The 15,444-nt window shown below is 40.7% G+C and overlaps 1 protein-coding gene across 3 annotated transcripts; it reads left to right on the forward strand.

Annotated features, from left to right (window-relative positions):
- The first annotated feature begins 25 nt into the window (after positions 1-25).
- ZMPSTE24 (zinc metallopeptidase STE24) lies at positions 26-14,214 on the forward strand. Of its 3 annotated transcripts, none has more exons than XM_057380271.1 (10): positions 26-173; positions 1,414-1,560; positions 4,599-4,685; positions 5,292-5,408; positions 7,556-7,708; positions 8,873-9,014; positions 10,167-10,327; positions 10,783-10,887; positions 12,297-12,440; positions 12,749-14,214. In XM_057380271.1, exons 1-10 carry the CDS (start codon positions 57-59, stop codon positions 12,971-12,973), a joined length of 1,398 nt encoding a protein of 465 aa, XP_057236254.1. In that variant the 5' UTR covers positions 26-56; the 3' UTR covers positions 12,974-14,214. The 3 variants fall into 3 exon arrangements, with proteins under 3 accessions (XP_057236254.1, XP_057236256.1, XP_057236255.1); XM_057380273.1 differs by lacking the exon at positions 26-173 and adding an exon at positions 341-464; XM_057380272.1 differs by lacking the exon at positions 26-173 and adding an exon at positions 1,105-1,166.
- The last annotated feature ends 1,230 nt before the right edge of the window (positions 14,215-15,444 follow it).

Here is a 15,444-nt window from a genome sequence, read left to right on the forward strand (position 1 = left end):
CCCGCGGCTCCTCCGGCCGCTAGGCGGCGCCGCAGCGCGCGGCGGGTGAAGCGGCGATGGCGCTGCCAGGAGAGCTGTGGGCAGAGCTGCCGGCCGAGCGCCGCATCTTCTGCTCCGTGCTGCTCTTYTCGTGGGCCGTCTATCTCTGGGARGCCTTCCTGGCGCACCGGCAGGTCGGTGGGGCTCTGGCGGGGATGGTCGCTGGCGGAGCGGGGCTGTGCCTCACGTGGAGGGTGGCCGGGGCCGAGGGACGCGGGGCCTGGGGAGGGCTCGGCCCTGTCTGGGGCGCGGCCTCAGCCCGCGGTGGCGGGTGATGGGAGCACTCACAGCGGAGAGTTGGGTCAGTGCCACAGGGGCACCGGCGGCTCAGCACTCCCAGCAGCTCGGTCCTCCTCGGGACAGCTGAGAGACAGCGGGATGAGTAAAAATGAGGAAACGCTGTTGAAACAACGGCAGTTTAACAGGTGAAGGAAAGGGGAGAGAAACGTCGCAAGCGCTGCACAGGCCGTCGCTCACCAACCACATCCCCGAGCAGGCGATGCCTGGGCAGCCTCCGAGTGACAGCCACATCCCAGCCCCCTCTTACTGCAGAATACAACACACAGGACCGAGTGTCCCTTTGGCCAGTGTCTCCTGCCAGCCGTATCTCCACCCCGAGCCTGCCCGGTGTGGCAGAGCAGGGCAGAGCAGGCTGAACAGCCACACACCGGGGTGTTTGCAGCGCCAGGAACACGGAGCATCCCTGCACGCCCGGCCCTGGCAGGCCCAGCGGGTGGGGAATGCTGCGGAAAGCAGGGAGCGCTGCTGCCAGCTCCTGTGAACCCTGGGCTCGGGGACACTGCACCTCTCTCACACGGGAGAATGTGGTTTGAGGTGACWAAGGGTAGGAGCTTTTCCTTAGAGAAGAGCTAAATATACTGAAACAAGACAGCAGAGGGAAAAGACTTCTGGTCTCTAAAAAATTTAAAGTGGCAGTTCTTTACTGAAAACAAAATAGCACCTTGTTTGTGCAGTCACTCTGTAGGTCTGTGTTCTGGTGAAGTCACATGGTTCGCACAGGATGATCTGGTGTTTGACTTGAAAATCAGCTTAGTTGTTAACTGTGGTGCAGTAGGTCACATCCTGTGGAAAAAGCAGTTTTGTGATCTGTATTTGAAGTATTCTAAGTAAGTTATTAAGCCAGGAATTCAGTTCCTGGCTACAACATAATAATTATGCCTCAATTTTATATTTGGAACTGGATAGAAAAGAGGAATTTAGGAACATTTGTGAACATTTGTTCCTTTGTGTGTTGTTTGTTCTTTTTTTTTAAACTGTCTGTGGTGGCCAATGGGATAATTTTATGTTTTACTTTTAAATCTTATTTATTTCCTTTAAAATATTAGACTTTAAGTTTTATCTTSAATTTTTCAGAGGCGGGTGTATAGAACAACTACACATGTACCTCAGGAACTGGGACAGATCATGGATTCAGAAACATTTGAAAAATCTCGTCTTTATCAGCTGGACAAAAGTACTTTCAGCTTTTGGTCAGGCCTCTATTCAGAGGTTGAGGGCACTGTAAGTATGTTTCATGTGATATTTTTATGTACTTGAATTGTGAAATATTTTGGTTCTTAGTGATCCCATGCAGCTGCACCATTGGCATTCTGATGTCTAACTCTGACATTTATAGTCTGGTTTTGTTTGTGGCTGTATWTGCTACACAAAAAGAAGTAATTATTCAGAAAATATGTAATTTCTTTCTGCAGTGCTGAGTAATACTGCACAACTACAGTGTTACCTTACATTTYAATTAGATTCTATTGTAGTTTCTGTTGCAAAATAATTAAGSAGCTTGARTWATTTGAARTTGTTAAAATGCAGACCTTTCCCTGTGTTTGTAGGAATGCAATTGTAGAAGGTAAAAAGAGCAGCCTGTAAGAACAGGGAGTGTACCAATGGATACTTCTGAAGTGTAAGAAGAATTACACAGGGCAAGTAATGTTCACATATATGAAAAAGCAGAATCATTAAGTTACAACAGAATATTTACATGTGTGATTTACAGTCTTAGGAGAAGGGAAACCTGTTCTAACTCAACTGCTGAAACGCATTGGTCGTCAATAGCATAACTGTGTCTAAAACAAATCCTGAACTGCCTGGCATTGYAAAGTAAAATTGAAACATGATCCTACTTCATGATGAACCTAAGAAAACAGAAATGTCAGTTATAAAAGATAATGAAAATGGGATTGKAGAGTCAGTCATGTAACTGTAGAACGATGATGCAAACCCTGTACTTGGAGATTTGTGACACCTCTTAACTTTCACATTTCCTGATCTCTGTTTTGCACCTTGACCTGTATTTCATTTCCTTTTGCACAAACTTGTAACAAGGATGTTGTGCCAGTGCAATCTGTTGTATTCTTCTTCTTGGGATTTTTGGTATGCTCAGTAGAACTCGAGACAATTTTTATATGAGTTTGAAAAGCTTTTGCGTTTCTGACTGATTTTAGAGGTAGAATTTCATTTGGAAATCAAAGCTGCTTTCTGGCAGTGTATTGGTGGGCAAGGTGAACTGGAACCACCTAGCAAGTGCAATGAGTCAAAAGGATCTGAACCTTTTCTTGATTTCAAGAACTTTAGCCAAAACAGGTTTCTTTGTTGTTTCTAAAGAAAATATTCATGATTGGAATGAGCATCTTTTGCCACTGAATTTAGTGCCCTGCTATTCAAAGACTTGAATCAGTAGTCTGTGCTTATTCATTTGGGCCTACTGTTGTTATGGTTGCCCAAAACATTGTAGCTACTAAACAAGTGACTGCCCCAGAAGAAATGGCCTCAAGTTGTGAYGCAGGAGTTTTAGATWGGRCATKGTATTTCTTGATTGAAAGGCTGGCCAAGCATTGCAAGAGAGAATGAGAGGAATGGTCTCAAGTTAAACCCTTGATGGGAGGTTTATCCAGGATGAAAAAKTTCTCCAGTCTGCCCAGGGCACAGGTGGAGTCTTGGAGGGATTTAAAAGACWTGTGAATGGGACATGGGTSAGTGGTGGACTTGGCAGTGCTGTAYTGGACTCAATCATCTTAGAGTAGTTTTTTAGCCTAAAAGTTTCCATGATTATATTCTGTGAAGGGGATAGCCCTCATGTGTAGGGTACATACAGCATCTTCTCTACATGTCTGTTATGCTGAGCTGTGTCTTTTTGTTTCTCAGAATCTGTCCTGTGTTTGTCACATTTGGTCTGAAGTGAGGTGGTGTTCGCTGTCTGGGTTTGTTACTTTTTTAGAGCCTAAAATACATTCTTAATTGGCTTTGGGAACTGCCTGAACTTGAAAGAGGCTGTTGTGGCCAAAGTTGATGAACCTGAATGCCGGTTTTTCAAGCTTTTACATTTGGGTTTCTTTTTAACTAATTAGTATCAACAACTTGCTAATAGCTGTCTTTGTTCGGGGGTTGGTACTTCTGGGATTGTCAGGTCTAAAGCTTACAAGTATTCTGTAGAGGAGGATTTTATAGTTACAAAACAAGGGAAGTGGAGCTTTGGTGCTGAATATTCAATACCACCATGTCAGGTTGGAAGAGGGGATGGTTTTGATCAGGAAAGATGAAGTGGAAGGGTTGTGGTTCTCTTTGGTGGGACTGGTGAGAGGAGAGGGTGCAGGGCTGGGGTTAGTGCAATACCCACATGGCCACTGTCACCTGCCATTGCTGCCACTCCACTGAGCTTTTGAAACCACCGCACGTAGTTGGGTCCTTTCCATCGCCTGCTGACACTGAAAATGCACCCTAACAWTTAGATTGTAAGAGTAAGCSTTTTCTAAATAAATAAATAAATAAATAATCAGTATGAGAAGGCTGATATTATCAGTRTTGGAAGACTGCTTACTTGAAAACTGATTTTTGTAAATACTGTGATGCATCACTTGCTAAGAAAGCAAACGTTAAATACTTACGAGTTGAGTTGTATAAGGAATGCTGCCAGATTGGCTGTAAGTTGCAGTGAACATTTGCTTCAGTAGCTCTGGCTTGGGCATTTCTTTGATGGTGGTGTACCCCAAATGTTCACTTCCCGTTCCTTGGCAGCCAGTATGTCAGGAGATATTGGGAGCAGACACAAGAAGACCATGAAGCTTGCTTCCAAATGACTGTAGCAGCTCCAGTACTGAAAATGAAACTGGGGCTTTTGTCTGAGCAGGTGAGCCTCTGCTCTAGGAGAGGAGGTGGCTCCTMTTCAAGAAAAGAGGCTGCAATATGGATCTATGTTTGTGGTAATATGGCCACAGGGCACATGAGCTTTAACATCTTCTAAAGATATACCTCATGTCTGAGACAATATAGCAGCAAAGTCTACAGGAAATAGGCTTGGAAATGTGCTCGTATTTCACAGGAAAAAAAGAACCCTACCTTCTCTCTACTTCTGTAAAATAAAAATTAACTATTGCGAGATACTCCAGGCTTGCTTTATCACTGTTAAGATCAGAGGGGTGTCAAAAAGTTATTTTTAAAACTTGTCTTATTCACCCTTAAAAGGTTCTTACAATTCTGAAAATTTAGTAGGCTAAGATGGCAATGTTTTTCACACTGCCTCTGTGCTATGTGTTTTTGTTTTCAAGATGATTCTCCTCTGTGGAGGAATTCCTTTTCTCTGGAAACTGTCTGGTCAGATCTCTGGTCGTGCTGGGTTTGGACCAGAATATGAGGTAAGTAGGCTTCAAATTTCTGTCRAAGTATTTGGTCCCTACTGCAATAGTAATTTTTATTTTTAAGTTGGTATTTTGTTAAAAATGAGATTTAGCTAACCTATAATACAGTAAAAATAACAGATGTTTTCTGGTGTACATAATGACTGTGTGATTCTGAGAACTGGTAATAGTAAATTGGTTTGCTTTTAAATTAGCTTACTAATTAAAACAGCCTTATATGTTAAAAGCAAAGTCTGGTATTTTCTTGAGTCAAATGAAGTGGTRGGCTGGGTTTTTTGGAGCTCTTTATTTGGGTGTTGTCTTTTTACTAATCCTAGAATTTATCTACCTGCACACTAAAAGAATAAGAAATTTGAGGCTACTGCTTATGCTGCTTTTGTTCTGATGGGGCATGTATCCAAATTTTTATTCCAAATGCTTAGTAAGATATTATAGTCAGCAATAATCTAACCATCACAAACAAGTTAATTGTGTGAATTTATGTAGCTTCAGCTTCTAACCGGTTTCAGTTAAACCACTGATCTAAAAGCCATTTTAACACCCAGGATATTTGTTAGTATGGGTCAGTAAATATCAGGTGATTTTGTTTTGGTTTTTTTTCAGATTGTTCAGTCACTGGTGTTTCTGCTGCTTGCAACACTCTTCAGTGCAGTGACTGGTCTCCCATGGAGTTTGTATAATACTTTTGTCATAGAAGAGAAACATGGCTTCAATCAACAGGTATTGCAGAGAGCACTTACACTGACTTAATGGGTTCAGATTGGTTAGATAGACTGCTCTGTCCATATCTGTGCCAAAGATCATTAGTTTTAGGGACATATCTATTATCACTGCATACAAATCTGAGCAATGACAGTTTGTGGCTGTTGCAGAAATGCCCATGCAACARCAGGCTCTGTGTGAGCCCATGCTTCTGACCACAGTCATGTCCCAGGTGGTTCTGAGGTACAGTCCTGGGGATCCTAATCCCTTCTCCACACTTGACAGTGAGCACGCTGGCAGGCTAGCATCCTGCTCCCAGCAAGGGAGAAAGGAATGTTCCAACATTTCCAGAGCATGAGTCAATCAATCTTTTCTCTWTAATGTATTTTGGTTGTTCTCTGGCTATCGCTTTGGTTCGGCAGTACTCAAAAATTGTAAAGGTTGGCAGAGTCCTAGTCCTTGCAATGTGCTTGTGGCCTGGCCTAGCCTAGCCATCCTTTTGACATTCAGAATCCTTAAGCACACATCAAAAGCCATCTCTTGCTCTTGTCTCTCATATTAGTGCTGAGTAGTCACATCAGGCCTACACCTTGATTGCTTCTCCTGCCTTAGTGAGGAGTGAGTTCCTTCTTGGTCCAGAATATGCAGGCTCTTCATGTCCAGCATGCCAAAGTTCAAAGATTGTCAGTAGAGTTAGAGCAAATCAGCAGAGTAGCTGATGGATGGAGAGCTTGACTTGATCAGGCCCTGCCCCTTTGCAGAAGGAAAGTGTCAAATACTGCACTTAAAGAAGCTTGGGCTTCTTTCAAAGGGCCTTGAGAACTTGCAGAATCCATGTGGTTTCATTGCTGCTTTAGGCAAGGTAAGCAGTATTCTGGGTATRTGGGAACATCCTGAGAGCTGTGCTCTCTGGGTGCTTCACTATTGCCAGTGCCTMATCAAACGAGAAAAGGAAGACTTGGTACTGAAACATGTGGAGATTAAATGCTTGACTGAGCTACCTCATGGTCTTTTCCTGGCGTTTTTTCATGGCAGTGGTCCTCATGCTGAGAGCTGAAGGCTGAGGCCATGTCTAGGTACCAGATGCCTTATGAACAGTCAAATGTCCATCTCTCATTTCAGACTGGTGGGCTGGATCCCTGATTGAATAAGCCAAGTTCACACCTGGTGCCAGCCAGACTTTTGAATTTCTAGCATTGCTTCTCAGCTGATCTTCCAATAGACTCTTCCTTCTGTAGGAGTGTTTTGCTGAAAATGAGCATTTTTCTCAAAGTCATATTTGCCTTAGGAAGCAATAAAGAGACTCAGCAAAGATGAAAGACAACATGCAATTTTCTAGCTCTGCTCCTCCTAGATTGTGGAGCTGCAAGTAAAGAGAGATTTAAAATGAAAATATGAGGTAAATGGATTGTAGTTAATGTGTTTTTCTTTCTAGRCAAGCTCTTTAAAGTAGTGTGGGCTTTTCAGTACAGCCCTGTTTGAAAGATCTTTACATACTAATCTTTTAGAGCTTGATGAATATCTAATTTTGTTGCAGAGACACTAGATCAGATTCATTCAGATAGAAGTCTTTGAAATTTCTCTTGCTTCTGTTAAAGTTAGGCTAATTTTAAAACCTCAGATAGCTACTTGACTGTAACTGCATGTCACTAGAAGCTTGGAGTAGAATGCCCWATGTAGTGCTGAAAATCTGTAATAGGATTTCTGTATATTTCAAGTTAGGACAATTAGCTTTGTGGTAAGTGAAAACTAAGATGAATTGGGGCAGCTGTTAAAGAGAAAACATTTTACAGTAGCTGCAGTAGAAGAGAACACTTGAGAGCACTTTTATTTTGTAAGAATCGATAATGTCTGGGATATAGATTGGTAAAYGAAGTAAGGGACAGATAACCTTCAATTTTTCCTTTCTCCTTTATGAATGTGCAACACAAAATAAGGATTTGGATCAGGCCTTACTAATGAAGARTGCATCTGCATGGGCTTGAGTCCATGTGGTTGTGAGGGGCCACTAGGAGAGCTCCTTTTTGAGTGACTCAGATTTTCTTATGACACTGGCATTGCTGTTTCACCCTTTGTCTTAACTGAAGGGATCAGTTCACTAACCAGAATGGCATATTAGTATTTACATTGACATAACACTGATATAATTTATCCTTTCTTTGCAGACGCTGGGATTTTTTTTTAAGGATGCTATCAAGAAGTTTGTTGTGACTCAGTGTATTCTGTTGCCAGTGACATCCCTTCTCCTTTACATTATTAAAATAGGGGGAGACTACTTCTTTATCTATGCCTGGCTCTTCACCTTAGTTGTTTCCTTGGTGAGTATGGGAAGATGTTTGGGTTTCTTCCAAACTCTAGCTTAYTGGCATGGCCCAGCATGCTGAACAYAGTTGAAAGAAAGCAAAGAAAAATCTAAATCTCCTGTGAATTTTAATGTCTACAAACTTTAACAGAGTGTCTTGCTCTCAATGTACTTGTTCAGGAATAATAGCTCCTATTAGTTGTGCCAGCAGATTGGCAATACAAAGGAGATTGTGCTTTGCTCAGTGATGTTTCCATTGGGCATTTTTTGTAGGTTATTGCACAGYTGTCAGTGCATTGCTTGGTATTAAGGGAAGTAGCAATGTTTCATTGTTMTGCTTATATAGCTTCTTTTGTACACTGAATTGTAGCTGATATTTTTAGRTKTTTTATARAAGGAACTTTTTATCTRTATCTYAAGTATTTGGTRGTTTCTGTTGTTACTGTGAGGRYTGTATTTTTTATCTCTTTCAGCACAGTGCTCTACTGCCTTTTTGCTCAATATACAAATCAGTGCTCMCCCAAGGCAGAAATTAAACAAGTACTGTTTCATATAGTCATTAAWTTGTAGATTAAAAAACACCTTAACAAGTAAAAGAATTAATTACTATGTTACAGTGATGTAATAAAACCTGCCAGGTTAGCTCAACAGTAAATATGGGTCAGTCAATCCCATTGATGGAACTAATTCTCAGCTGAAGTCCAAGCTTTCTTGGTCCAAAGTTGTGTAATCCTTACTATTTGGTTTCTGTTGGATCTGGATTATTGGGTCCTCTTTCTTATCTCTCTTTTCCCAGACTAGATGTCTCTAACCATGCCAGGGGGCCCAAGTCTAGGGTAAATGTTCATTGATGTTTGCTGATGGCCATTATCTTTTGGGTGTCTTTTGGGCTACTCCCAGTCTGTTGGAATGTTAAGCTCATTTCTGTTGAGTGGGGCAATATCTCCTAAAAAAAACTCCTTAGAATTCTTTTCCCCAAGACAAAGGCAAACCAAAGTCCTTGACTAATGTTGTATAAAAATATTTAAACTGGTATATTTTTTCAAAACCACTTCATACAGGACTCTGCTTTATCAAGTGTCTTTTTCTGAAATTGTTTCCTCTTTTTGAATTTTTTGCTCCATCTGTAGTACTAAACATGTTTGCATGCCCTGTTATAAATATCTGCATGTGTTTGCAGGTGCTTGTTACAATCTATGCAGACTATATTGCACCTTTGTTTGATAAATTCATTCCGCTTCCGGAGGGAGAGCTCAAGCAACAAATTGAAACAATGGCAAAGAGCATTGACTTCCCATTGACTAAAGTATATGTTGTTGAAGGTGAGGTCTGGTTTTTTTTTCAATAAAATGGCTATGTAATTTTAAATTGGCATTAAGGCTTTTAGCACTGATTGTGGATGATGTAATAGGGCAGTTGCTTGCATTGCTCAGGTACTGCAATATTTGTCAATGTCTGTAGCATTTTCCTTGATTTTTCCTGAAGCTCAGTGCACTGCCTGAACTCAGCCTCTGGTTGTGAGCAATGTCCTGGGTCTGTGGAATGGAAATATACAGCTCAGTCAGGACTAGAAGCACAAAAGTAGTCAAGATTGCAATTTTTGAACTGTGAAACAAAGGGAATAGCTTTTTAACTTTTCTAGTCTCAGTTTAGCCTTAATTGTCTCAAAGTCCTTGGTAAAACAGTTGAAAAAGTCTTGAAAGTTAAAGRTACCTATTTCTTGAAATGTTCACAGGGATGGTTTCTTATGCTGTAGCTTGTAGGTCTCACACGTTCTACTTGAGACTAATTTTTTTCACTTTCTCATACTGAATTTCTCATCTTTTTTCTGAGGTCATGGAATATAACATGGAGCATGCCAGCTGCCACGTCACTTCAATTCCATGTTCATGGAGTACTTTACTGTTGATTTTTCCACTTTGCTTCTGTCTGAACTTGATTTCAGGATATTTCCCAAATTTTGTTTTGATTTTGTGTCCTGTCTGTGAGGCTCAGAGGTGTTTTTAATTGACTTTGTGAAAGCAGTGTGAGATGGCATAAAGAGCTAAAATGSTGGAAGCTTGCTGTTGGAGAGGGTGGTAAAGGCTTTCCATTCATCTTTGCTGACACATTTGAAAGAACTTTACATAATTTAGGACAGGTTTTTTGCCTATAGCAGTGTCAATGCAGAATGCTCTTTGCACTCTAAATCTGAAATTGCAATAGAACTTGCTTTGCTTCTWAGACATTAGATGTTCACAACTGCTCTTATGGTTTTAGTGCTGTTAGTGATTACACACTACATTTCTGTATTGGAGTCATCATTATTTAGATTTTAGAATATGCTTCAGCTTGCAAACTGATSTGCTTGAATTTGTCTACTGTTGATTTGGGGACTTGGAGAATTCCTCTGGAAGAATCTGGTCTGTGTCATACTGTACAGGCTTCAGTGCATGGGATTATTCAGATCATGCTATTTCAATTTTCGCCATCAGGTTCTAAACGTTCTTCTCATAGCAATGCTTATTTCTATGGATTCTTCAAGAACAAGCGGATAGTACTCTTTGACACACTCCTGGAAGACTATTCTGCTTTGAACAAAGAACCAGCAGAAGGAGAAGAGGGTGAGAATGAAGAAACAAAGTCTAAAACCAAAGTGAGTTTGGTTTTATTGTATTATTTATATTAACATCTTGTGTTGAAGGGAGTAGGAARAGGGCTTTGCTCTTAATTCTCCTCTGAAAGTGTGCAGCTCTGAATACCTGCTTTCAGTGTAGGTATAGGAATAGGGTGAGAAGAAGTGCTGGTAGGAAAGTGTTTGGAAGGCAAATCTTCCAGTGTTTTTTCAGGTTTGCATCAACATGTCTGCATACATAGAAATAAGAGAGCACTACTTCACAGAAGAAATCTTCTTAAACTTAAAAGGTTATATTATTGTGAGTACCTTCATTAAGAAGGCTCAGCAGGACATTATATGTGTATTTCTGCTGTTAAAAGGGAATGGCCTGATCTAGGAACACTTAAGTGATCAAGGGAAAACACAGCAGTAAGAATTTTATTTGGTTGTGTTCAGACACACCTGTTAATACTTCTGCTTTGTTATTCCCTCAGAATAAGAAACAAGGATGTAAAAATGAAGAAGTTCTGGCTGTACTTGGTCATGAATTGGGTCACTGGAAACTAGGTCATACTGTCAAAAACATAATCATCAGCCAGGTAAGTTATTATAAGCCCTTTTATTTTCCTGGAACATCTGTAATTATAGCTGTTTCCAATTGCCCTCTTCCAGATTTTTTGATGTACATTCATCTCATATGGTGTRTGACAGAAAGTTKGTTTGGGTTTTTTGTTTGCTCTGTATACAGTGAACACATACTGGCCTTTCTATTCCCTCTCTTGCTTCATCTGGTTTGTAGTAAGCATCTCAGAAAGCGTGTCTGCTGCCATTTGAATTCATCCGAGCAGCCTTCTGAAGCTGTGTCATGATTTATGAATGTTACTCCCAATTCAGTGTCCGCACCAAGACTCCAAAATAACTCTCTCACTCCCCCACTTTCCCCCTTCCCCTCCCCTCTGTGGCAGATTGGAGAGGAGAATCGGAGGCATAAAGYGCAAAGATCTCTGGTGGAGATAAGRRCAGCAATGAGATAAGAAAACAGTAAAAGCAACAATACTGATGGGTAGGAGAGAAACACTGAATACACATCCCAAATCTGTCAATGCTCTTGAAGGTRTCATGTCATAAACTGATACCACACAGTACATCAACAGAGCAATCCTGACCRCTCTCCCTGCATGGGGGCGTTTCAGTGCGGCCCTTTCTGCTTTTTGCTTTAAGGCAATTTACCTTCCAATTTCTTACACCAGCATTGATCCCTGCTACCTAGTAACGAGTACACTGCATTTGCCACTTAGCTAACTCATGTAATTTGTCTTTGGATACAWTTTCTAGATACTACTGTTTTGCTGTGATAGATACACTATATCCTCTTCTTCAGAAATTTTCACAAATTCTTCTGCAAAGTCTGATAACTTCTCTTTTGGYTGGTCGTTATCACAGCCATCCTTCTTTTCTGTTCCCTGTGTTTCAGTAACCAACAATATTCTGGCACTTACTGTATTATTAAAAAAAACCCAAATGACCACTTAGATAGCTTGAAAAGGTATCACCCCCTCTAGAAAACTTGGTAAGGCATGGTCCTGCCACTTGGCTCTAAAATGCCAGGCAAGCACAATGCTTGTACACAGTGCTGCATGGTTTAAATAGAAGCATAGATTGTTTCCAGGAATAGAAGTACAACACAGCAYAGACACATTTTGTTTGGCTTTAAACTTTTTAGAGCCTATGCTTAAKTCCAAGGAAATGGGTTCTATCCTGTACTCCCTCCTCACTTCTCTTTGCTTYTTGCTTTTTCATCTCCCTTCGTTACTTTTTTTTTGGCAGATAATAGTGGTTCTTTTACTGTTGCATTTGCAGAAAGCAGGTAAAGACCAGCTGTTTGTTCCTYTCTGTATATTAGGTCAAAAGTAATCTTATTTTTTCACAGTGGCATCCTTGTGCAAATCTATTTATGTGATGTTACATAATGACTTACCTTAATAAAGAATGTTTTTCTTTTCTCTAGATGAATTCCTTCCTTTGCTTCTTCTTGTTTGCTGTGTTGATTGGTCAAAAAGAACTCTTTGCTGCATTTGGTTTCTATGACACCCAGCCTACCCTGATAGGCTTGATGATTATTTTCCAGTTCATTTTTTCACCTTACAATGAGGTAAATTGTTTTCAAGACATAGACACTGAAGTATCATCCTATTTAAATAATGATTCTGTTTTGTCAGGGAAGTTTGAAGTTTCTAGGGGCTATATTGGGTGTCTCATTTTGATAATCAGGCTTAGTGCTGCATGTTGGGTAAGACTCCCAGTTTCAGGTATGGCTTGGATAAAGCCTAGTGAGATCAGTCTGCAGCCACAGTAATGTGTGGGATGTGGGGAAGCTAGATATGGTAGCATTTACTGGCATTGAAAGAGTTTGCAGATAGCTAAATTTTAAAATAATTTTAAATACATTTCTCTCCACAGGTTCTCTCGTTTTGTTTGACTGTATTAAGCCGACGATTTGAGTTTCAAGCAGATGCATTTGCCAAGGAACTTGGGAAGGCTAARGACCTATATTCTGCTTTGATCAAGCTGAACAAAGATAATTTAGGATTCCCTGTTTCTGACTGGATCTTTTCAATGTGGCATTATTCCCACCCACCCCTTTTAGAGAGACTTCAGGCCTTGAAAAATACAAAGGAAGAGTGACAGCAATCATTGCTCGTTCAGAGACATGCTTCCGTCTCAGAAGCAAAGTTCAGAGCTGCTTTTTAATTTTTTTTAATGGATAATGCAAATTAAGTGCACTGTTAACAGCACCACAGATCTGAGTATCCTGAAACAGGTATTAAATTATAAATTACTTATTTTTAAGAAAAACAAAACTGTGGAACTTGATTTAGAAAAAGTGCTGGGTGAGGACCTTCCCCCCACCCACACAATGACTTTTATTTCCATATCATAGTATAAACTTTTAAAGGGAGAAAAACAAGTGTAGACTTCAAAGCACCTTTTTCTTAAGTTTRTGTATGCCTTGAACATTGCTTTTGATCCTTTGTCTCTTCTCAGCATTCTGTGAACCTTCCCAGTCTCAGCCTCTTCACAGTGAAGAGGCTTTGGGTGACTTGATTTCCTGGATAATGATACTTGTACTTGCTGGTGTGTTTTAAATCACTGAATGCAGCTGCAGGCTTTTCTCCTGCATTCATGTCTGTCATAATRGAAATGCTACTTAATAAAACCTTCTTTCTCTGAAGTGTGGGAAGAAGGATGAACTATAGCTGAGGAAATGTACTATGTCTTCGTTGGAAATGCACACTAGGTGGTATTTAATAGCATTATAGTGGAATTAGGCTGCTCCTCTTGCCACGGTGCTGCTGGGGGATATGAAAGGATGTTACAGGGAATCAGAATGGGACCCACATGTTTGAGACAGGTGCCAATTCTCTCTTGTTCTCCCTTTTTTCATATCTCAGTTCTTCCATTTCTGTTGTATTTTGCCTAGATTTTTTATGTATATGGAAATGTCCAGTTGCTCAGCCAGTGTATCAGAGCCACACTTTCATTCTGAGGGGGCTTATCCTCCATTCCATTGAGAGTTTTTCATTATTAATATGAATCCAGCTGAAACAGCACTGCTGGCATACTTGCTCTTCATCATAATTCTTATATATAAAAATTCTTATGTTATGAAAAGACCAGGAAACAGTTTGCCCACATCAGTACTTGAAGAACAAACTGGGTAAACGTGGAAATGGCTTCACCATTGATTATCTCAGACTTTTCTGATGAAAAATAGGATTATATTTTCTTTYGCTGAAGTAAAAATAGAAGTAGAATATAAATTTGCATGTACATAAAAATGTGTTGAACCATCCTGAATGTGCATACTCCATATAAAAAMCAGATTTTTTTATCTGCAGTAAATTAAAATGCTCTCCTCAGCTCTATGCAAAGAGAGAAGTCATCGAAGCAAATAATCATTGTTTCACATGTCAGAATATCCTCATATATTTTATTGTTAGCTTACATTTGTGTTTCTGACCACAGGGGAAAATGCCTTATAAGATGATGGGGACAATGATGTCTTGGGTGAAACAAGATGTTGCTGAAAGCCTTTTGTATGCCTTATTCTAATTGTGTTTATACCCCAGGTAAATATGAGCTATAGATACAGATTTAGGAGACAATTTTGCAAATATGGAGAGCCCATATTTGTCATGTTAACCATATTTAATAAAAGGCCCTCAAAAATAAAAGCACTAACTTGAATCTGTGAATTCAGAAGAATAAATGTGTCAGGTTTTGAGTGAGATTTTGGCTGGGGTAAAGCTATGGAAAACATTGCTGGAAAAGCTATGGAAAAGTTAACTGTGCTTTGAGAAAAYCATTTGTCTCATCCATTAGTTAAACTTCTGTGCAAAAATTAGACCAGCCCCATCCCTTCCAGGGAATGACCAGTTTTAAGGAGAGAGGCAAGAAAATTAGCAAGTGTACATATAGTTTTCTCTTACCTTTAGCAAATACTCTTCACATACTCAAGGGAACCCAGAGCAGAACATCTCTGTCAGTATGTTCCTCCCAGGCAGGGACTGCTGGGCATTGATCAGCAGTGCCCTGTCCAAATGCTGGAGCTTCAGCTTCCTGTTTCCTGCCTTACCAGCTTTTTCTGCTTGTCTAMATTGAAACTTGAGAGAAAACATGCTGAGGAAAAGTCCCAGACTTYGAAAGGTGACAGAAGGAGTAAAATCCTTTGTGAACATGAAGCTTGATGTGTCTTGGTAATGTGTGTGTGCAACCCAGAGACCCCAGTTCCCTGGGCTGATCCCCAGCAGTGGGGGCAGGAYAAGGGRGGGGATTCTGCCCTTCTGCTCTGCTAGTGTGAGACCCCACTGGCAGAGCTGCCTCCAGCTCTGGCATCCCTAACATAAAAAAGACATACACCTGTTGGAATGAGTCCAGAAGAGGCCACAGTGATGTTCCAAGTGTTGGAGCCCCTCTTCTCTGGAGCCAGGCTGGRAGAGCTGGGGGTGTTTACGTGGAAAAGAGAAGGGTCCCACTGGATGGTAAGGGTCCCCCTTCAAGGTGCTAAAAGAGCTTCAAGAGAACTGAGAGGGACTTTGRACAAGAGCCTAGAGTGAGAGGAYAGGGAGAGATGGCTTTAAGCTGAAGGAAGGTAG

This window comes from Malurus melanocephalus, unplaced genomic scaffold (genome assembly GCF_030028575.1).
Source record: "Malurus melanocephalus ecotype Western Australia unplaced genomic scaffold, MMel_1.1 scaffold_442, whole genome shotgun sequence".
Taxonomy (NCBI): Eukaryota; Metazoa; Chordata; class Aves; order Passeriformes; family Maluridae; genus Malurus; species Malurus melanocephalus.